Here is a 23064-nt window from a genome sequence, read left to right on the forward strand (position 1 = left end):
TGTCAGACCCTGGGTTTGAGGTCAGAAATATATTTATGAAGGTACATAACAAAGTTCATGGAGAAATAGAACAAAACAATGTTTATTTTGTCCCCCAAAATTTGGAAATCTGGGGTTGGCATTATGGCACAGCAAGTTAAACAACTGCCTGAAATGCTGGTGTCCCATATGGGTGCCGCTTAGAGTCCCAGCTGCTCTATTTCCAACCCAGTTCCATGCTATGCACCTGGGAAAACAGTGGAAGATGACCCAAGTGCTTGGGCCCCTGCACCCATGTGGGAAACCTGGAAGAAGCTTCTGGCTTGGGCCTGGCTAAGCCACAGCTGTTGTGGCAATTTGGGGAGTGGACCACTGGATGGAGGATCTCTGTCTTTCTCTGTAATTCTGCCTATCAAATAAATAAATATTTATATAAAAAGTGAAAAACAGGGGCTGGAGCTGTGGTGTAGTGGGCTAAGCTTCCGCCTACAGCTATTCCTCTTCCAATCCAGCTCTCTGCTATGGCCTGGGAAAGGAGTGGAGGATGGCCATAACTGCTGGCTCCTGGCTTTGGATCAGCCCAGCCCTGGCCATTGGCGGTTGTTTTGGGGAGTGAACTAATGGATGGAAGACCTTTCTCTCTGTCTCTTCCTCTCTCTGTAACTCTACCTCTCAAATAAATCTTTAAAAAAAGAGAGAAAAAAAACACTATAGACAGACCTCAGTACTCTTCAAATTTCATTTCTCCACAAACTTTGAAAAAAGATTTTTTTTTTTTATAGGCAGAGTGGATAGTGAGAGAGAGAGAGACAGAGAGAAAGGCCTTCCTTTTGCCATTGGTTCACCCTCCAATGGCCACTGCGGCCAGCGCGCTGCATCTGGCGCACCGCGCTGATCCGATGGCAGGAGCCAGGTACTTATCCTGGTCCTCCATGGGGTGCAGGGCCCAAGGACTTGGGCCATCCTCCACTGCATTCCTGGCCACAGCAGAGAGCTGGCCTGTAAGAGGGGCAACTGGGACAGAATCCGGCGCCCCGACCAGGACTAGAACCTGGTGTGCCGGCGCCACTAGGTGGAGGATTAGCCTAGTGAGCCGCAGCGCCGGCTGAAAAAAAGATTTTTTAAAATTTACTTTAAAGGTGGAGAGACAGTAATAGCAAGATCTTTCATCTGCTGATTTATTCCCCAAATGTCCTTAATAGGCCAGTCTGGGCCAGACTGAAGTGAGAAATCTAAAACTCCTCTGGGTCTCCTGTTGGATGCCAAACACTCGTCTGCCAGGGTGCACATTAACAAGAAGCTGGAATTAGAAGAGGAGCCAGGACTTAAACCCAGGCACTCTACCATGAAATGTTAATGTCCTCAGTCCTGGCTCCTCCGCTCAAATCCAGCTTCCTGCTCATGTGTCTGGAAGGCAGCAGATGTTGGCCCAAATATTTTGGTTCCCTGCCACCCATATGGGAGAACCAGTCTGGCCCAGATCTGGTTGTTGTGGTTGTAGCTATTTGGGGAGTGAACCAGCAGATAGAGATCTCTCTATATATCCTTTTTTTTTTTTTTTTAAACTTATTTATTTGACAGGTAGAGTTATAGACAGTGAGAGAAAGAAACAGAGAGAAAGGTCTTCTTCCGTTGGCCGCCACGGCTGGTACTGCGCCGATCTGAAGCCAGGAACCAGGTGCTTCCTCCTAGTCTCCCATGCGGGTGCAGGGCCCAAGCACCTGGGCCACTCTCCACTGCCCTCCTGCGCCACAGCAGAGAGCTGGATTGGAAGAGGAGCAACAAGGACTAGAACCCGGTGCCCATATGGGATGCCGGCGCCGCAAGGCGGAGGATTAACCAAGTGAGCCATGACGCCGGCCCCTCTGTCTATTCTTTTGTCTGTCACTCCGCCTTTCAAATAAATAAAAAATTGGATGAGATTTATGAATAAATAATAATAATATGAAGTAAATAATAATCAAGTACCTTGTGTACTTTTTTTCCTCTTTAAGTACTCAAAATATAAAATGAGGGGCAGGTGTTGGTCTAACAGGTAACCTGTTAGGATGCCCACAACCCACATTGGAGTAAATGGGTTTGGTGTAGGCTCTAGCTCCTGATTCCATCTTCTTGCTAATGCAGACTCTGGGAGGCAGTGATGATGGCCTAGGTAATTGGGTCCCTGCCACACATGTGGAAGACCTGGCTTGAGTGTCTCCTGACTTAATTTCCTGGCTGTTTCAGGCATTTGGGGAGTGAACCAGCAGATGGGAGTTCTCTCTTATCTATTTTATTTTCCACTTATCTATCTGACTTTCTCTCTCTCTGCCTCTCAAATACATTAATTAATTAATTAATTTAAAGAATATATAAAAAATGACCTAAAAACAAAGTTTTTAAGCTTATTCCAAACAGCTCCAGAAATGCTCATTTTTAGCATGCACTATATAATAAAAAAGGTGCCAGAGTATCAGTTAGCTGTACCACTTAGGAGAGTGAGTGGATTGCTTTGTGAACAGGGTTGTTACCAGTTCCTGAGATCAGTGCTTCAGTGGTGTAGAGGGAGATCAGTGATAATTTGAGGTAGCCCCCAGTTCACTTTTCCATTTGCTTTTTTTTTTTTTTTTGACAGGCATTTAGAGAGAGAGACAGAGAGAAAGGTCTTCCTTCTGTTGGTTCACTCCCCAAATGGCTGCTACAGCCAGCGCGCTGCGCCGATCTGAAGCCAGGAGCCAGGTGCTTTCTCCTGGTCTCCCATGCAGGTGCAGGGCCCAAGCACTTGGGCCATCCTCCACTGCCTTCCCAGGCCACAGCAGAGAGCTGGACTGAAAGAGGGGCAACCGGGACAGAACCGGCGCCCCAACCGGGACTGCAACCCAGGGTGCCGGCGCCACAGGCAGAGGATTAGCCAAGTGAGCCGTGGTACCAGCTTCCAGTTGCTTTTTTATTTCAGTTGTACATTTCCCATTAAGAGAGAGGGGCTGCATGGAATCTACTCTTTTTGGATGTTCTTTCTCTGTTGAACAAAACTGATGTGACTATTTCTGCCCTCTTAGGAGCTGTTGTCCCTGGCCAAGCGGAAGCGCAGTGATTCTGAGGAGAAGGAGCCACCTGTGAGTCAGCCTGCAGCCTCGTCTGACTCTGAGACGTCCGACAGCGACGATGAGGTGGGTGTGGAGAGACTAGTGGGACCCATGATATTTGAGGGTCCCTGACTTGGTGACACCTGCTGGCCTCGTTTCCTTAAACTGAGACATACAGCTTAAGATGCAGAACTTGTTAGGAAGAGAGCTCTTGAATCTATATTCATTGTACTGCCATCTACTAGGTGCCTTTGCAGGAGTGTCTTGGCCATTCTTTAGTCTTGCTCTCTGCCTACTTACTGAAGAAAGAGTACTACTCATTGTTTTGTGTGTGTGTGTTTTTAACTTTGCTTTCATCTTAGGAAAGAAATTTTATCAAAAATGTTGTATTTGAGGTGGGCGCCATGGCACAAGTTGAGCCCCTGTTTGAGATGCCTACATCTAGGGATGCATACATATCAGAGGTTGGCTTGAGCCCCAGATACTCTGCTTCTGATTCAGCAGATGATGGTCCAAGTCCTCAGGTCCCTGCCACCCATGTGGCAGACCAAATAGAGTTCCAGGCTCCTAGCTTTGACCTGTGGGGACATCTGGTGGGTGAACCAGCAGATGGAAGACTTCTCTCTTTCTCTCTCGCTCTCTCTCTGATACTGTGCCTTTCAAGTAAATAAAATTTTTAAAGGAACCTTTATGTTTAAAAACAAATACTGGGGCTGATATTGAGGCACAGCAGGTTAAGCCACTGTCTGCGATGCTGGCATCCCATTTTGTAGCATTGGTTTTAGTCCTGGCTGCTTTGCTTCTGATCCAACTGCCTCCTGATGTGCCTGGGAAAGCAACAAGGATGGTCCAAGTGCTTGGGTGTTGGCCACCCACATGGGATACCCAGACAGAGTTGTAGGCTCCTGGCTTCAGCCTGGCTGATTGTGGGCTATTACAGCCATTTGGGGAGTCAACCAGTGGATAGAAGATATTTCTCCCTCTCTCTATCACTCTGCCTTTCAAATAAATAAATCTTTAACCAAAAAAGCTTGTTTTATTGGGAAGTATTAAGACAAGAAGTTTCCTTTGGGAAGATTGATCCAATATCTTCAGAATGATGATGCTGACTTTAAAGGAGGAAAACCCAAGTATTTATTGCCTAAACCATGGTGACATTCTTAAGCTTCCCACCAACAAAGTGCGATTTAAAAGATCCACAACTTTTTTGGAAGACAGGAACAAAGGGAAAGGTGTTTGAAACACTCCTACCTGTTTCTCATTTGATTTAAAATATGCTTTTCCCCGTAGTAATTTCCTGCAAAGAGGTCCATATCACTTTTCTGTTTAATCTCTTCCTCTGCAGTCTAGGAAAGAATTTTTGACAGAAAGAATGTTTATTTAATATGATAAAATTTAATTAACAGCTGAAGAGTACTTATCAGTGCCCCGCATATGCAGATTGGGAATATTTGCATTCTGATTGACTGTAGTGGTGTTCTCTCACTATTAAATAATTTAGTAGACTTAAAATTGCTTTCCACAGCAAGAGGTAGTGTGAATGTATTCTTTTATTTATTTTTAATGGAGGAGTTTTAATTTTTTTCAAACTGATAAAGGTAACCCAATCTGTTAGAAAGTCAGTTGAACCTATGAAGGCTTTTTGTTTGTTTTTCTGAATGTATATATCATACAGGAACTCTTGAAGTATTTCTCTCTCTCTTTCACTGTTCCCACAAGTATGGACAAGAGAGCACTAGAGAGAGAGGGGTGTGTGAAGAGGGATCTCATCAGCTAGATCACTCCCCAAAATAGGCCTGCGTTGGTAGGTGGAGAGGCTGCCAGGAACTGGAAGTCCCACATGAGTGGCCAGAACCAAATGCCCGCCCCCCCACAAGTACTTATATTTTTCATGTTTCAGACGTGGCACTGCTGTGGTTCCCCCTTCGCTCAGGTTAATTCTGTGTTGTGTCTGGAATGCCCTGCAGTGTGTTTGTGGCCTTTGTGGTTCCCTTTAAGACACAAACTGTCGTTGGAACTCCTGCATTCTCCGCGTTCCTATTATTAGGTCAGAATCCTAAGCATGCAGTGACTTTAGGGGTCCCCTTTCATCTTTTAAACTGCTTCCTCTGGGAGGGTAGAGTGTGTTTGTACCCTACAGCATTAGAGGACCCCAAAGCTTGTGTCAGAGCAGATCCAGCGTGCATGCAAGCCTTTGCAGTATGGGATTCCCTTTGCTGCTTGCAGCTGCTTAACCAAGTAAGCAGAGTCTTCACCTTAGAATGCCGTCCAACTGTTTGCACACTTTCTGGAGAAAAAGCTGACAGGCAAGCCGTGCCATGCCGTGCCCTGTCCAGCAGCAAATGAGACTTTGAATGACTTTTCCCCTACAAGTCCTGGGCTCCTGTGTAGCCTCCAGGTCCCAGGCCCTCCCAGGAATAGCAGTCTCTGAGGCACTGCCATTCGGAAGGCCACTGCCTGTCTTATGGTTTGTATCATCTCTTTGGCCTGGGCTGCTAGTATTACACAGAGCACTTTAGAATTAGAGCAAATATTCCATTGGTTTTGACAATTAAGAAATAACTAGCGCTGTGGCACACTAGGTTAATCCTCCGCCTGCAGTGCTGGCATCCCACATGGGTGCCGGTTGTAGTCCTGGTTGCTCCTCTTCCAGTCCAACTCTCTGCTGTGGCCTTGAAAGGCAGTGGAGGCCGGCGCCGTGGCTCAATAGGCTAACCCTCCACCTAGCGGTGCCGGCACACTGGGTTCTAGTCCTGGTCGGGGCTCCGGATTCTGTCCCAGTTGCCCCTCTTCCAGGCCAGCTCTCTGCTGTGGCCAGGGAGTGCAGTGGAGGATGGCCCAAGTCCTTGGGCCCTGCACCCCATGGGAGACCAGGATAAGCACCTGGCTCCTGCCATTGGATCAGTGCGATGCGCCAGCCACAGCGTGCCAGCCGCAGCGGCCATTGGAGGGTGAACCAATGGCAAAAGGAAGACCTTTCTCTCTGTCTCTCTCTCTCACTGTCCACTCTGCCTGTAAAAAAGAAAAGAAAGAAAGAAAGGCAGTGGAGGATGGCCCAAGTCCTTGGGCTCCTGCACCCGCATGGGAGACCAAGAAGAAGCACCCGGCTCCTGGCTTCGGATCGGCACAGCTCTGGCCGTAGCGGCCATTTGGGGAGTGAACCAACGGAAGGAAGACCTTTCTCTGTCTCTCTCTCTCTCACTATCTATAACTCTACCTGTCAAATAAATAAAAAAAATTTTTTTTAAATAACTATTAAGAATGTATAAAAATTAATTAATGTTTTAAGAGGCAGAGAGGGAGAGAGAGAAAAAAAAAATCTGCCATCCACTGGTTCACTCCCCAGATGTTATGAAGCCAGGAGCCAGGAACTCACTCAAGTCTCCCATGTGAGTGGCAGGACCCAACTGTTTGAGCCATTACCCACCATCTCCCCCTGTGCATGTTAGTCGGAGCAGGGCTGGGACTCAAACATAGGTACTCCAATAGGGGATATGAATGGGCATCCTAGGATGCCCTTAGCTACCAGGTCAGCGTTCTCCCCTGAAAAAAAAATTTTTTAATCCAACTAACCACTGGAGAATCAGTGTTGTTACTTGTATAATCAGGTTTATGGCAGTTGTAGGCATTTAAATAGGTCAGGAATTTCTGAGCGATCCTTAGGATATAAAATTTGAGACTGGCTCTTGCTTTTTTTTCTCTCTCTCTCATAATATTCTTGTCTCTCTTTGGAGAAAAAAGCCATATACTACAGTACTTTGCTATGTCTTCTCATTTCTGCTTTAGTTTTATCTCTTTATTACCTACAAATTACCTTTTAGAAATTTGGTTGTTCAAGTGACAATTCTCAGTCAGATGTACTAGGAGCTATGCTGAAGTTTGAAGTTTTTTTCACATGTCTCTCTGTTGTTAGTTTGTAGTTATTTGCTTGTTTGTTTTTGAAAGAGTTACAGAGAGAGGGGGAGAGACAGAGAAATTGATCTTCCATCCCCTGATCCATTCCACAGATGGCTGCAATGCCCAGTGCTGGGCCAGGTTGAAGCCAGGAGCCAGGAGCTGCTTCAGGGTCTCCCACATGGGTGACAAGGGCCTAAGCACTCGGGCCATCTTCTGGCTGCTTTTCCCAGGCTGTTAGCAAGAAGCTGGATTGGAAGTGAAGCAGCTGGGACTTGAACTGGTGCCCATATGGGATACCAGAGTCACAGGCAGCAGCTTTACCTGTTAAGCCACAATGCTAGTCCATGTAGTTGTTTTTGAAAGAGTAACTGAGAGAGAGAGAAAGAGCAAGAGAGCATAAGAACACTTAGACCCACTGGTTCACTCCCCAAATGCATGAGCCTAGCTGATGCTGGGAGCCCAGAACTCCGAGTCTTCAACTTGGATGACAGGGGTCCAAATATCTGAGCTATCTTCTTTTTTTTTTTATTTATTTATTATTTTATTTTTTTGATAGGCAGAGTGGACAGTGAGAGAGAGAGACAGAGAGAAAGGTCTTCCTTTGCCGTTGGTTCACCCTCCAATGCTGATCCGATGGCAGGAGCCAGGCACTTATCCTGGTCTCCCATGGGGTGCAGGGCCCAAGGACTTGGGCCATCCTCCACTGCACTCCCGGGCCACAGCAGAGAGCTGGCCTGGAAGAGGGGCAACTGGGACAGAATCCGGAGCCCCAACCAGGACTAGAACCCAGTGTGCTGGCACCGCTAGGTGGAGGATTAGCCTATTGAGCCGCGGCGCCGGCCCAAATTATTGATTTTTAAATCATTGATTTTTAAATCTGTAGCCTTGTTCTCAACATTTTTGAGAAGTGAAAGCATTTGGCCCAGCCTTGTAGCTCAACACTAATCATACCCTAGAGCTTTTGTCAGCCTTCCTGGGTGGCGTTTATGCCCCCACCTGCTTTTTCTAAGACTTATCTCTGCTTTCCTTCATTCCATTTCTTTTTCTACTTTATTCCTTTCTGAGACTTCTCTTTCTTTTATCCTCTCTGATCTTTCAGGTTCTCCCACTCTGAGCTAGTTCTGCTACTTATCACATGTTATTTATATTAGTAGCAAAACATTGATAGAATGTTCTGGAAAAAAATGACTTTTTCTTATACATTCATTTAGTAACAGCTTTTTCAGGAAGTTGGCCTAGGTATCAAAGAGTGTTTTGTTTTTGTTTTACCATACAGATAATACATAATCAGCACGTATTTCCAATAAAGGCCTTCAGTGCTGAGCTAATGTTTTTCTGTGTGCACAGTAAAGTTTTCAGACACATAACACCTCTGGAACAAGGTGCTCCATATATATAAATGAGTTCTATGCTACAGCCAAACTCTTCAAAGTTTCTAATCTAAAACCACAGCCACCATTGTGCAGCCTATTAAGTTGCTGCCTTTGATGCTAGATCCCATAGCAGAGTGCTGGTTTGAGTTGTGGCTGCTCAGCTTCCAGTCTAGCTCCCTGCTAATGTGCCTGGGAAGGCAGCAGGAGATGGCCTTTGTAGTTGGACCCCTGCCACCCACATGGTAGACCTGGATGGAGTTCCAGGCTCCTGGCTTCTGCTAGGCCCAGCCTTGGCTGTCATGGCTATTTTGAGAGTGAACCCATGGATGAAAGATTCTCTCTGTGTCACTCTGCCTTTCAAATAAAATTATCTTTTAAAAAATAAAACATATAACCATTATCTTTGAGGGGAAGGGAGTAGATATTATTACATATACGGTCTGAGTATCAACTTATCCAAAATGTCTGGGACCTAATTTAAAGGTTTCCAGATTAGGGATGCTAAAGTTTTTATTGTTTTAAAACTATGACTATGAATGGCAGATCATGTACTTTGAAATAACACCTTCCAAAATATCAAGCTGCCTGGTACTGCTCTTCATAGCTGTCCCCTCTCTGTTTCTATAGGTAAGTAACCATTGTGCCCATCTCTTGGTACTGTGCTTTATTTATCCTTGGCTGCCTCCGTCTGATCTGCTCTGGGGTCAGGAAACCCAGGAACCCAGTAGAGTTCAGGTTAGAACGCCCTGCTTCAGTACTGGAACTTACTAACCCTTTGGATTGCTCACAGATGTTGTTAGTTACTTGTGGCTCTTGGCTGTACAGACGACTGTACACACGCACCTCCTTTATCTTGATAGTGTTAAATTGTCATCACAAGAACTTGGAATAAGAAACTGGTTTTTATGGACCGCTTGCTCAGATTTATTTATAGCAAATTCTGGTACTTCCTACCAAACAGTGTAGTACAGCATTAATTACATTTTACATTTTTTGGTATCACTTCTGTTTCTTTTGTTTTTATCTCCACAACTAGACTGAAAGTTTTGGTGATTGAGGGCAGAGATTCTCCGTGCTTTCCAGCTAAATATATTTGATTGCTGGATTATAAAATACAATAGTGTCCTTTGTACTTTGATTAATGACACAGAGGGGACAAGAAGCTAAGCTATTCTTCATGTTCTTTGGGCTGACATTAAATTGCATTTATTCTTCAATTCTTCTGACCCTTCTCCATCTTCAGGGAAGAAAACTCACCGGAATCAGGAACCACGCATATGCTGTCAAGCATTCCTCTTCTTGCCCACTGCCGGGGTCTACAGTAATGACCGTAGAACCTGCCGACAATTGCTGTGACTTTCTTTAACGCTCAGTTCATAGAGAATCCCGCGATGCTAGGGGGTCTTAGGGATCCTCTGAACTCCATTATTCCATGGATAAGAAAACAGAGGCTCACAGAAGACCCAATTTCCTTTTTCTATTATAAAAGAGTACCTTGGGAGACAGTTAAAGCACCCATGTCCCATATAAGAGTGCCTGGGTTTGATACCCATCTCTGGTTCCTGACTCCAGGTTCCTGCTAATGCAGACTGTCAAGTGATTAGGTTCCTGCTACTTACGTGGGAGATCCTGGTTGAGTTCCCTGCTTCTGCCTTCAGCCCTGGCTCAGCCCCAGCCATTTCCAGCATTTGGGGGCATAAAACCAGTAGAAGGGATCAGTCAGTCGATTGATCTCTATCTCTCTGCCGGTCAGATAAAAACATTAAAGCGAATAAAATAGAATCTTGCTTCTACTTCAAACTTTGTGGTTTCTGTTGCACTTGTACGCTTTTCTTTTTCCCTGTCTCACACTCCCCTGGCAGGTGAGGGAGGCACTGCTGTTATTCTTGCTTTACAGATTAGGAAACAGTCCCATGTTGAAGGCTGGGCTGGATTCCAGTTCTTTGACCTCAGTCCCAGTGGTGTTTGTCACCAGCCCAACTGTTACTCTGTAACCCTACTTCAAGGTGTTTCATTTCACTTGTAAACGCAGTTCAGAGTAGCTGGGCTGGGTTGGTCTCTCCTCTGGGTCCTGAAATCTAGGAATATGGTTGGTGTTCTTGCCCCCGAAGGATAATTTCCTCTCTGAAATTTCAAGTGTCTCACTTGCTTCCTTGCCACCAGGATGCTCCAGGTGCCGAACATCTCCATGCCATCCAGTTGCAAAGCAGCCACTCCTCACCTTGCATTCTTCCTGTCTTTAAGCTGAATGCCAAGAAGGACGGCTGCCTCCCCAAGTGCAGACCTGCTTGTCACATCCCATACCCTCTCAGAGTGCCATGGGGTTGTATAGTATGCATCATTAGATAATTGTTGCACACAGGGTGTCTGTGGCATCAGCAAGAGTCAAGCTTCTACTTTCTTCCTCCCAGCCTCTGTGGTAGATGGTCATCACCACATGTTTACATGGTGTGAGTGCCTGCCTGGTGTGGCGTGGGGCATGCGTACATGTGTGCTTAGGAAGCAGGCTCTCAGTGTGCAGAGTCCTTACTGACAATGGAGCCTTTCCCCGGGGTTTTGAGTGGCTCTCACTGGGCCTGCTGTGGATTCTGTGCTCCAAGTTCAGGTACAAACCCCCCAGGAACTCGTTTTCTCATTCTTGCCTTATATCTGGCTCTGGCTCATTTTGGGGCCCTTTTAAGGTTACAGCAGAGCTTACGATGCCCCGGCAGTGGAGGTTTTCATATTCCCTCTAACTCAGAGCCAACAGAGTAAGGCCTTTTGCAGGGCCCTGGTGAGCAGTCTCTGGGCTAGTGGTGGGTTGAAATGATTTCTCCATCAGTTCTGCCTACTGCCAGTCTTGACCACTTCCTTGATTGATACTAGACTCCATGTTTCTAAGAGAAGAGGTACAGGGCAAATGTTTAAAATAGGTGCTTAGACCAAAAAACACTCAGGAATCTGTTCTACAGTGTAAATGGTAACGTGTTACAAATTGATCTGTTCTCCAGGAAAAATCTTGGGGGAGATTATAGATACCCATTTGAGTCGTTTCTATGAATTAAAGAGGAATAATAGTGATACAAAGTCCTAAATTTTAAGTGATTATTTATCTTTGGGTAGTGAATATACAGGGGGTTCTTTTTAACTTTGAAAATAACTTTTCTGAGGCCGGCACTGTGGTGCAGCAGGTTAAGCAGCCTCCTGCAGTGCTGGAATCCCATATGGGGCACCAGTTCGGGTTTTGGCTGCTGCACTTCTGATCCAGCTCCCTGCTAATATGCCTGGGAAAACAGCAAAAGATGGCACAAGTCTTTGGGCCCCTGCACTCACATTGGCTCCTGGCTTTGGATTTCCAGCTCTGGCCGTTTGGGGAGTGAACCAACAGATGGAAGACCTCTCAAATAAATAAATAAATCTTTTAAAAATTAATTAATTAAAAAATACTGGGATCAGCATTGTGGTGTAGCTGATTAAGCCGCCACCTAGAACACATCCCATTTGGGTGCCTGTTCAAGTACTGGCTGTTCCACTTCTAATCCAACTCCCTGCTAATGCACTTGGGAAAGCAGCAGAAGCTGGCCCAAGTGCTTAGGTCCCTGCTACTACCCATGTGGGAGACCCAGAAGAAACTCCTGGCTCCTGGCTTTGGCCTGGCACAGCCCCAGCCATTGTGACCATTTGGAGAGTGAACCAGTAGATGGAAGATCTTTCTGTCTCTTCCCTCTCTCTGTAACTCTGCCTTTCAAATAAATAAAAAATAAATCTTTAAAAAAATAAAATAATTTTATAGAGTGTGAGTACACTACAAGTAGCTGTAGTCTAGCTTCTCAGTGTGTTTGTACAAAATTTGATTTTTAGAAGCCAAGTTGTTTGCATTATTATAATTCTCCTGAACCTTGAGCTGTTGGTTGTTTGCCTTGGGCAAGTCAGACCTGAGTCAGCCTCATGGGAGGTGAGGCATCTTGGTTGTATCATTTGTGCTGAAAATTGTCTGAAGAAAAAGAGATATTTCTTTCTCATGTTCAGGTTTAGCCAGGAAAACCCCTTTTAAATTGAAACATTTTTATTTTTCTTCTATTTTTATCCTTGTCTTTTTCTTCCTCCCCCACAGTGCATACACATGAGCGGCAAATGAGAGACAGTTGCTAAGCTCACGCTGTGGCAGGGTGAACCAGATAGAGGGGAGAAGAGGATGAGTGAGTCAGGTAGCTTCCTAGTGCCTCCTGAGTTGGATTCACCTGTGTGACTTCATAACCAGCTCATTTTTGCTCTCATGAACACTTTTTTTCTCCCTAGGAAGTTAGTACAGATTTTGGCTCTAGTGCATGTGAGAAACCCAAATCTGTAGGCAAAAATAGACCTAGCCGCTGTGATACACACAAGACCCTGAGAGCTCGGCCTTTGTGTGTTCACCTCTTCCTGTTCCCACTGGGTAGAGGGCCAGAGGGCCACTGTACTCTTCTTGGGAAAGGTGGGTCATACCCATTTCCATAACCAACAAATAAACATTTAGTATTATGTGCAGGCTTCTGTTATTGCTTGCAGCAAGAGCAAATGCAGGGCCGGCGCCATGGCTCAATAGGCTAATCCTCCGCCTCGGGGCGCCGGATTCTGTCCTGGTTGCCCCTCTTCCAGGCCAGCTCTCTGCTGTGGCCCGGGAGTGCAGTGGAGGATGACCCAAGTGCTTGGGCCCTGCACCCCATGGGAGACCAGGAAAAGCACCTGGCTCCTGCCTTTGGTTCAGCGCAATGCACCAGCCGCGGCGGCCATTGGAGGGTGAACCAACGGCAAAAGGAAGACCTTTCTCTCTGTCTCTCTCTCTTCCACTGTCCACTCTGCCTGTCAAAAAAAAAAAAAAAAAAAAAAAAAGCAAATGCAGACAATGTCAATGTTTTATCTGCCCTTTGGAAGTTTGGCCCTTTGGAAGTCTTTCCAACTGGCCTACATTTTACTTTCCTGAAATATTAAAATTTGAAATGACTGGAAACTTTGATTTTAAAAGAGAAGCACTAGGGTTTCTTTCTACGTAGTGATCTGGGTATTGAAGTGTTACAATGTAGGAAGTAAACTCATTTCTAGAGAGAGAGGTCACTAGCACATGTATTGGTTTATGTTCGTTTGTCCCTTCCGCTGAGCTCTTGAGTACAAAAATAAAGTGGTAATAGGGGTGAGTGTTGAGCCTCCAGTTAAGATGCTCGCATCCTGTATCAGTGTCTGCACTTCACTCTCCCTCCATCGCCTGTTTCCTGCCCGGGCAGATCCTGGGAGATGGTGGTGATGGCTCTAGTGGCTGAGTTCTCAGTTGCCAACTTCAACCCCAGCCTGGCCCAGAGCTGTTGTGGGCATTTGAAGAGTGAACCAGTGGATAGGAACACTCTTTGTCTGCTTGTCTCTCTAATAAATCCCTAACAATTTGTAAAATAAGTGGCAATTAAAGTAGCTAGTACTAGGTTTAAGTGAAAATGAGTGTTTTCTGTTCACAGTATTTTATCAGTGTAAACTAGGAGACTAGTTCTTGAGAATCGCCTGTGTGGGAACTTTCTAAGATGGAGATTCTCTACAACTACCTTTTCACTGCTCCCAAAAAAGACCGAAAATAAATTACTTCTAATCTTAGTTGTTGTGAGGTAGCAGGTTCATTGTAATTCCTTTTTTTATTTTTATTATTTGAAAGGTTGAGAGCAAGAGGCAGATCTTCCCATCCACTGGCTCACTCCCCAAAATGGCCACAACGGCTAGGGCTGGTCCAGGTGGAAGCCAGGAGCCTGGAACTCTGTCCGGGTCTCCCACATGGGTAGCAGGGCCCCAAGCACTTAGGCCATCTGGCCATCTTCTGCTGCATTCCCAGGCACATTAGCTGGAAGCTGGATTGGAAGCAAGAGCAGCCAGGACTCAAATCTGCTCCCTGAGAAGGGATGCCAGCCTCACCTTTGGTGGCGTAACTCCTTGTTGCAGGACCCTGGCCCCAGGAGGTGATTTTTTTTTTTTTTTTTGAGGGGCCCTGGGGTGTTTAGCTGTACTTGCCTGCCTGTTACTTTGATATGCAAATTGAAGGTTACTTTTGTTTAGACCTTTAGGGTCTTTTGTTTATGATCCAGTTTAAACATTATAGCATAGTATCTTGAAATTTTTAAAAGAAAATGTACGCCCAAGTCCTTGATGTAGGTACACTGCCAAAAAGTGGCCCTCCCTTTCTCCCTGTGCTCTCTGCAGTTATCTGCAACTTCTTCCTTGCCTTTCTGAGACCTGCTGCAGAACTAAACTCCACGCTTTGTGAACCAAAACCCAGACATAACCAGTCCTTGCAGTTCCTGCCATCTCTGGCACAGAAACCTTAGAAGCTGCTTTCTCCTACATTTTTACTGACTCAGTTGACTTGCCCTAAAGTTGATAACTTTCCTTTCCAGTTGCAATAAAAAGTATCTTAATTAAATTTTGTTTTATGTAAACTCTTTACTATTTCTAAGGTAAATTCCAAAGCAGAAGTTATGAAGTTTTTATGTAAATTTATTTAAGAGAGAGAGTGTATGCTCCTGTGTGCTGGTTCACTTCCAGATGCCCACAATGGCCAGGGCACCGGAACCAGGAGCTGGGAACTCACTCCAGGGCTCCCATATGGGTGGCAGAACCCACTCACTTAAGCCAGTCACTGCTACCTCCCATAATAGCCGGAAGTGGGAGTCAGGAGCCAGAGACAGATCACACTTGGGCACTGCAACATGGGATGTGGACATCCTTACCAGAAGCTTTTTTATTTTTATTTTTATTTTTTATTTTTTGACAGGCAGAGTGGACAGTGAGAGAGAGAGAGACAGAGAGAAAGGTCTTCCTTTGCCGTTGGTTCACCCTCCAATGGCCGCCGCGGCCGGCGTGCTGCGGCCGGCGCACCGCGCTGATCCGATGGCAGGAGCCAGGAGCCAGGTGCTTTTCCTGGTCTCCCATGGGGTGCAGGGCCCAAGCACCTGGGCCATCCTCCACTGCACTCCCTGGCCACAGCAGAGGGCTGGCCTGGAAGAGGGGCAACCGGGACAGAATCCGGTGCCCCGACCGGGACTAGAACCCGGTGTGCCGGCGCCCCTAGGCGGAGGATTAGCCTAGTGAGCTGCGGCGCCGGCCCTTACCAGAAGCTTAACTGCTAAGCCAAATGCCTACAGTCCCCGGAAGGTACGAAGCTTTAACCGAGGTGTCAAAATCCATTCTTCATATAAAGTGTATTTGTTTGGGGCTCAAAGTGATAGAGACTCTCGAATCTCCTAGCCTTTCCCAATGAAGTCCCTGTTCCTATTTCAGTTTTCCTTTTTCTTTTCTCCTTGTAGTGGACATTTGGGAGCAACAAAAATAAGAAGAAAGGAAAAACCAGAAAAATAGAGAAGAAAGGAACCATGAAGAAACAAGCCAACAAGACTGCGTCCTCCGGCAGTTCAGATAAAGACAGTTCAGCTGAGAGCTCAGCCCCAGAGGAAGGTGAGCCGAGCAGGTGTGGGGAGAACAGGTGCCCGCATAGGGCCTCCTTCACTGTTGCCGTGAGAGCAGTGGGCCTCTGCCCTGGCCACGGGTCCTTCAAGAATCTAAATGAAGTGAGAAAAATGCTTGCAATGCTATACGATTGGTGCCTGTGGAACCATGAGAAAGTCCCTGTATTGTTTTTTTTTTATTTTTTTTTTATTTTTAAGATTTATTTATTTATTTGAAAGGTAGAATTGTAGAGAGAGAGAGAGAATCTTCTGTCCGCTGGTTCACTCCCAAAATGACTGCAAAAATGGCCAGAGCTGTGCTGATCCGAAGCCAGGAGATTCTTTTTTTTTTTTTTTTTTTTTCATTTGACAGGCAGAGTTAGACAGTGAGAGAGACAGAAAGGTCCTCCCTCCGCTGGTTCACCCCCCAAAAGGCCACCACTGCCGGCATACTGCGCAGATCCGAAGCCAGGAGCCAGGCTCCCCATCCTGGTCTCCCATGTGGGTACAGGGGCCCAAGCACTTGGGCCATCCTCCAGTGCCCTTCTGGACCACAGCAGAGAGCTGGACTGGAAGAGGAGCAACGGGATTAGAACCCAGAGCCCATATGGGATGCCGGCGTTGCAGGCGGAGGATTAACCAAGTGAGCCATGGCGCCAGCCCCCAGGAGCTTCTTCCAAGTGAGATCATTTAGGCCATCTTCTGCTGCTTTCCCAGGCACGATAAGAAGTGGAGCAGATGAGGCTCAAACCAGTGCCCATATGGGATGCTGGCACTGCAGATGGCGGCTTTACCACGGGACTGGCCTGCCCACCTCACCCCTCACCCCTCCACCCCATTAGTTTTGTCTCACTTCACCCTGAGTACCACCTTCTCCTTCACCTTTTGGCTGACTGATGGAGGAAATCCTTGACTCAAATACAAAAGTCAGTAGAAAATGTTCTTTTTCTGAAGCCAATTCCAAAATTTCTTAATAATACGAATCATAAGTGAACTTGTTCCAGGACTTGAATGATGAACTTTATATTTCCTTTAAAAAAATAATATGTACATAAAAACTGGCTTGTATGGAATAGACCAAGCCTGGTTTTAAGCATATGCCTGTGAATGTTGACTCAGATTGCAGTCCTTGTTAAATTGCTGATTTAACCTATTACTTCTGAGTATTCCCTCTTTTTCCACACTACCTTTTATCCTTTTTAGATCCTGTATCACTAGGAATTCACTTATTAGCTTAACAACTCATTAAAAACATTGTTTTTAAAATGCTGAGTAATATATGTATAAGAAATTATAGGGTCAGGAAAATCACCATTTTTAACCGTCATTGTAATAACTGATTTATAATTGATTTACTAAGAATCATCAATGATAGTTAAAACCACTGGTCAAGGGACCAGCTGCTGTTGCATAGTAGGCTAAGTCTCTGCCTTGCGGCACCAGTTTGAGACCTGACTGCTCCAGTTCTGGTCCAGCTCTCTGCTATAGCCTAGGAAAGCAGTAGAGGATGGCCCACGTATTTGTGCCCCAGCACCCAGATGGGAGACCTGGAAGAAGCTCCTGGCTCCTGGCTTTGGATCCGTGCAGCTGGCTGTTGCGGCCATTTGGGGAGTGAACCAACAGATGGAAGACCTATCTTTCCCTCTCTCTGTCTGTAACTTTGACTCTCAAATAAATAACTAAAATAAAAAAAATTTGGGTGAGACTTTGTTACGGAACAAGATGTTTATAAATAAATTTCAAAACATCTTCCTATACATATGAAACTTTAAAGGGGGAAACAGGGAGCATCACCTGAGATGCGTAATCCCAGGTAATATCCACTCGTGCTGGGCTAAACAGACATGGGGCTCCTGATGTGCTTGCTTAGGCTTCTGCCAAGAGTTCATAACCTCAGTCATTTCTGATTGAAAAAGAAATTCCGAAGAAAATTAGAGGACATTTGGTAACCGTTGCTACTTAAAATAACTAAAAATAAATACCTAAAATTCAGTTTCTCAGTTGTACTAGCCACAGTTCAGTGTCTCAGTAGCCACATGTGGTACTACCATTCAGTAGAACATATTTTCATGACTGTCTCACAGAGTTCTTGTAGACCGTTTTGTGGACTTGTAGGTACTCTTCACAGCTTCAGTAGTGTGAAAGACAAGGCTGACCCAGATGAAGGCTTCCAGAGGTACATGGTGGCCCCCAAGCTGTCTGTGATCCTAGATGGGTTCCAGCTTTAGCTAGAAAGGACAGTGTTGGAACAGTTGGTGAAATTTAATATGGACTGCATATTAGATCATGCAATTGTGTCAGTGTTTAATTTTCTAAATTTGATAATTGTGTAATTGCTTATGTAAGAGGCTGTTCTCTGTAGAAATATTTAGAGAGGAAGGATCATGATCTCTGCAACTTTCAGTTGGGTAAGAGACATAATACAAATGCATTTGCACACTATTTTCTGGATGTAGATGGAATGAGAAAATAAGTTGACCCTGTTAATCATAGGTGGATCTGAGCAAAGAAAATGTGGGAGTCAAATTATTCCTCCAACTTTGTAGGTCTACAATTTTTTTTTCCAAAATAAAATAGGTGAGTTAAAAAGAACAAGCGAGGGGTAGCATTTAGGCTGCTGGTTAAGACACCAGTTGAGACTTCCGAATTGCACTCCACAGTGCCTGGGTTCGAGTCCCAGCTCCAGCTCCTGATTCCAGCTTCCTGCTAATGCAGACCCTGTTGCTGTCACCCACATGAGAAACCTGGATAGACTGCTGGCTCCGAGCTTCATCCAGCCCCCACTATTGCAGGCGTTTGGGCAGTGAACCAGTGGATGGGAGCTCTCTCTGTTTCTCAAATTTTTTTTTAAAGGACAAGCTCATTTCTAGCCCAGCTTAAGTTTCCGTAGGCTGTGTAAGCATTCACCTGAGGCAGAGCAGGGTGGCCCCCGGGGAGCTGGCCAGGTGCTGATGATGATCAGCGCTGGGGGCGCCTGTGGCCTTCGTCTTCTGTGGCGCGGTGTAATCTAGAGTTTGGGCCTTTGTTGCAGGTGAGGTGTCAGATTCTGACAGCAACAGCTCCTCTTCTAGTTCAGATTCAGACTCTTCCTCGGAAGATGAAGAGTTCCATGACGGCTATGGAGAGGACCTCATGGGAGATGAGGAAGACAGGGCCCGTCTGGAGCAGATGACAGAGAAAGAGAGAGAACAAGAACTGTTCAACCGCATAGAGAAGAGGGAGGTGTTGAAAAGAAGGTAAGGTTGCAGCTGCCCTGCCGGTCTGTTTATTTCTTGTCTCTCATTATACCCTCTCGCACTCACACCTGTCTTGTGCAGATGTTCTCTGGCTTACAGATTTTCTACTGCACAATTGAACAAAAGCCTACCCATATAGCCATTCTGTTTTCCAATTTTCAATACAGTGCGTGAGACATTCAACACTATTAAAAATAGATTTTTATTTGGTTTTGCTCTGATCATGTCTCAGGTGGCTAGGATAAGCTATGTGTGGTATATTTGTTTTATTTTTTGAAAGTCAGAGAGAATTCTTAACATTTGGTTCACTCCTCAAATGCCCACAATGGCAGGAGCTGGGTGAAGTCAAAACCAGGAGCCAGAAAATCAATTCAGGTCTCCCACATGGGTGGTAGGGATCCAAGTACTTGAACCATCACTGTTGCCTCCAGAGTGTGCATTAGCAGGAAGCTGGATTATTCAGTGCAGCTGGACTTGAACCCAGGTACTCCAAAATGGGATGTGGGCATCTCAAGCACTAAGCCAAACCCCACCCCAGAAATGTGATTGTTAACATACTGGAAAATAACTGCTGTGTTTACATTCAAGATCACATTTCTTGTTTACTCAGTGCCCTCCACTTCACTAGAACTCAATATTCATTTTTTTTTAAAGATTTATTTTATTTATTTGAAAGACAGTTACAGAGAGGTAGAGACAGAGAGAGATGTCTTCCATCTGCTGGTTCACTCTCCAGATGGTTGCAATGGCTGGAGCTGCGCTGATCCGAAGCCAGGAGCTTCTTTCGGGTCTCCCACATGGGTGCAGAGGTCCAAGGACTTGGGCCTTCTTCTACTGCTTTCCCAGGCCATAGCAGAGAGCTGGACTGGAAGAGGAGCAGCCGGGACTAGAAACGGCGCCCATATGGGATGCCAGTGCTTCAGCCAATGCTTTAACCCGCTGCATCACAGCGCAGGCCCCAAGAACTCAATATTCATAAAGTTTTGGTCATGAGATGTTAAGTTATATGTATAGGGGCCAGCACCGTGGCGCAGTAGGTTAATACTCCACCTGCAGTGCCAGCATCCCATATGGGTACCAGTTTGAGTCTCAGCTGCTCCTCTTCCAATCCAGCTCTCTGCTATGGCCTGGGAAAGCAATAGAAGATGGCCCAAGTCCTTGGGCCCCTGCACCCACGTGGGAGGTCCGGAAGAAGCTCCTGGTTCCTGGCTTCGGATTGGCGCAGCTCTGGCCATCGCGGCCATTTGGGGAGTGAACCAACGGAAGGAAGACCTTTCTCTCTGTCTCTCCCTCTCACTGTCTGTAATTCTACCTCTGAAATAAATAAATTCTTTAAAAAAAAAAAGTTACATGTATAATGTTCGCAACAGTCCTGGGAGGTTGGTTATACCCTGTTAGAGAAACGTAAACCTACAGACAAACTAACTCCATGAAGGCAGAGACTTTGTGTTGTCTACTGCTCTATTTCTGGTTCCTGGAATGGTGGCTGACACATAGATGTGCACTAAATACTTGTGGAATAAGTGGAGGAAGAAACTTGCCCAAGGTTGTTTAACTGAGAGGTGATAGAGTGGATTTCAAACCAGGGGCCGTCTGACTCCAGCAAACACGTGGCAGTGTCACCCATGCCTCGGGTCCCTATGATTTCACCTATTCTGTAACACAGGCATCATAAGGAACATTCTCAGAATTACAGAGATCTGTTTGTGTCTTGATAAAGATCAGCACATGGTTTGATATCTGCTGAGCAACAGGTTGTGAGGCAGTCATGAGATGGCCTTGATTTTCAGGTATGAGCCCAGCAACTACTGAGAGCACTGGGGGAAGGCGTCAGCCTCCCTTCAGTATTTAAATATACTTACAAGGTGCAGTGGAGTTTCTCACAGAAAGCTCAGGTGTTGACGAACTCCTTTCCCCTGCTAATTTCCTTCTTATAACAGAAACTAGTCTTTCCCTCTATTTTTCATTGTTAACTTAAAAACCAAATATCTTTAAACCAGATTTGAAATCAAGAAAAAACTAAAAACAGCCAAAAAGAAAGAAAAGAAAGAAAAAAAGAAAAAACAAGAAGAGGAGCAGGAAAAGAAAAAGCTGACACAGATTCAGGAATCTCAGGTAGGACCTGAAAAAGTTCTTATTATCCACAGAGTGAGCCTGATTTGAGAGAGAGTGTGTCTGTGTGTGTGCGTGTATGTGAGAAAGAGTGAGAGAGGTTGGGTACTTTAAAAGTTCGTGGAAAATGCAATTAAAAGTTGAGTTTCTTTGGGTGAAACACAGTTGCAATCCATCCCTAGTTTGTTTTTTTTTTTATAATACACCTTTTCCATGAACTTTCTAAAGCTCCCATATGTACATGGGTTTTAGTTTTTTTTTTGTTTCAATTCCTTTTTTTTTTTTTTTTTTTTTTTTTGACAGGCAGAGTGGACAGTGAGAGAGAGAGACAGAGAGAAAGGTCTTCCTTTTGCCGTTGGTTCACCCTCCAATGGCCGCCGCGCTGCGGCCGGCGCACCGCGCTGATCCGATGGCAGGAGCCAGGAGCCAGGTGCTTTTCCTGGTCTCCCATGGGGTGCAGGGCCCAAGCACCTGGGCCATCCTCCACTGCACTCCCTGGCCACAGCAGAGAGCTGGCCTGGTCAATTCCTTTTTTTGTTGGAATTTCTTTTTCCCACACTTTTTGAAGTCCCCTTGTATGAATCAGCTAGGTTAATTAATGCAAACCTGTATGTCACCTGCACCCTGTGGATAAACTGCTCAGGTCTGCTTCACTCGGGGTCTGCATTCAAAAAGCAGCCCTGCAGGGAACGTTGGTAAACACCCTGGCCTGGAAGTCACACTGTGATGATTTCACACATGTGTCAGCCTAGACTTTGTGCAGATGTGGCTGGGGAAGATTTTCAGCTATGCATTAATTATAAAATGATCTATTGACAATATCAACAAATACTAGCTTTGATGTAGTGTGATCTTCCAGAATTTTTTCGGATAGTTTTAAATTTGCTATTTGTAGGCCGGCGCCGCGGCTCAATAGGCTAATCCTCCACCTAGCGGCACCAGCACATCGGGTTCTAGTCCCAGTTGGGGCGCTGGATTCTGTCCCGGTTGCCCCTCTTCCAGGCCAGCTCTCTGCTGTGGCCCGGGAAGGCAGTGGAGGATGGCCCAAGTGCTTGGGCCCTGCACCCCATGGGAGACCAGGAGGAAGCACCTGGCTCCTGCCATAGGATCAGCGCGGTGCGCTAGCCGCAGCACGCCGGCCACGGCGGCCATTGGAGGGTGAACCAACGACAAAGGAAGACCTTTCTCTCTGTCTCTCTCTCTCTCTCACTGTCCACTCTGCCTGTTAAAAAAAAAAAAAAGAAAAATTTGCTATTTGTTAGGCAAGATGGGGGCTGACTGTCTGCTCTATCTATGACCACAAGAGGGCGCTCTCTCCCTCACACAAGCTGACGGTCTGCCATCAGGGTGGATTGACAGGGAATGCATGGATTGTCCGGGTGGAGAATCTGACCATCAGCTGTTGGTAATAAAGTCCTGCCCTTACTGCCTTTGCCAGGTAACATCCCACAACAAGGAACGGCGTTCCAAACGGGATGAGAAACTAGACAAGAAATCTCAAGCCATGGAGGAGCTGAAAGCCGAGCGGGAAAAACGGAAGAACAGAACAGGTAGGTGGTGAAGAAGTAATGTTTACTTTGTGTCTTTGATCATATTAGTTGACTTCCTACTACCCATTTTTATTTTCCCCTTTATCATCAACCATTCCAGACATACACTGAGATAGTCTAATAATCCTCCGTGAACCTACCGTCCAGTCTCCGCAGTCAGCTCCAGGCCACTGTTGTTAGATCTGTGTTCTTCTGTAACATCAGATTGTTTTGAAGTTAATCTTTGCATCATTTTGTTTCAGCTATCAATATTTTAGTACGTGTCTGTAAAGACAGCACAGGGCAGGGGTTTGGCACTGTGTTTGAGACGCTGCCTGGGATGCCTGTGTGTCACATTGCAGACCCTGGGTCTGAGTCCTGGTATACCCTGATGCCAGCTTCTGGGTAATGTACAGCCTGGGAGATAACAGGTGATG

General features: G+C 45.8%; 1 protein-coding gene across 2 annotated transcripts in view; it reads left to right on the forward strand.

Annotated features, from left to right (window-relative positions):
• The window catches only part of RTF1 (RTF1 homolog, Paf1/RNA polymerase II complex component), a 52666-nt gene that overhangs the window by 14487 nt on the left and 15115 nt on the right, over nt 1–23064 (forward strand). For both annotated transcript variants that reach the window (XR_011380858.1, XM_002717967.5), the window contains exons 2-6: nt 3018–3128; nt 15613–15760; nt 18782–18986; nt 20987–21101; nt 22537–22648. Coding sequence is in view for 1 of the 2 variants with exons in the window: in XM_002717967.5 (XP_002718013.1) it covers nt 3018–3128; nt 15613–15760; nt 18782–18986; nt 20987–21101; nt 22537–22648 (691 nt within the window). In the remaining variant the exon portion in view is untranslated. The remainder of the gene's footprint in view (nt 1–3017; nt 3129–15612; nt 15761–18781; nt 18987–20986; nt 21102–22536; nt 22649–23064) is intronic.

The sequence above is a fragment of the Oryctolagus cuniculus genome, chromosome 12 (genome assembly GCF_964237555.1).
Source record: "Oryctolagus cuniculus chromosome 12, mOryCun1.1, whole genome shotgun sequence".
Lineage (NCBI taxonomy): Eukaryota > Metazoa > Chordata > Mammalia > Lagomorpha > Leporidae > Oryctolagus > Oryctolagus cuniculus.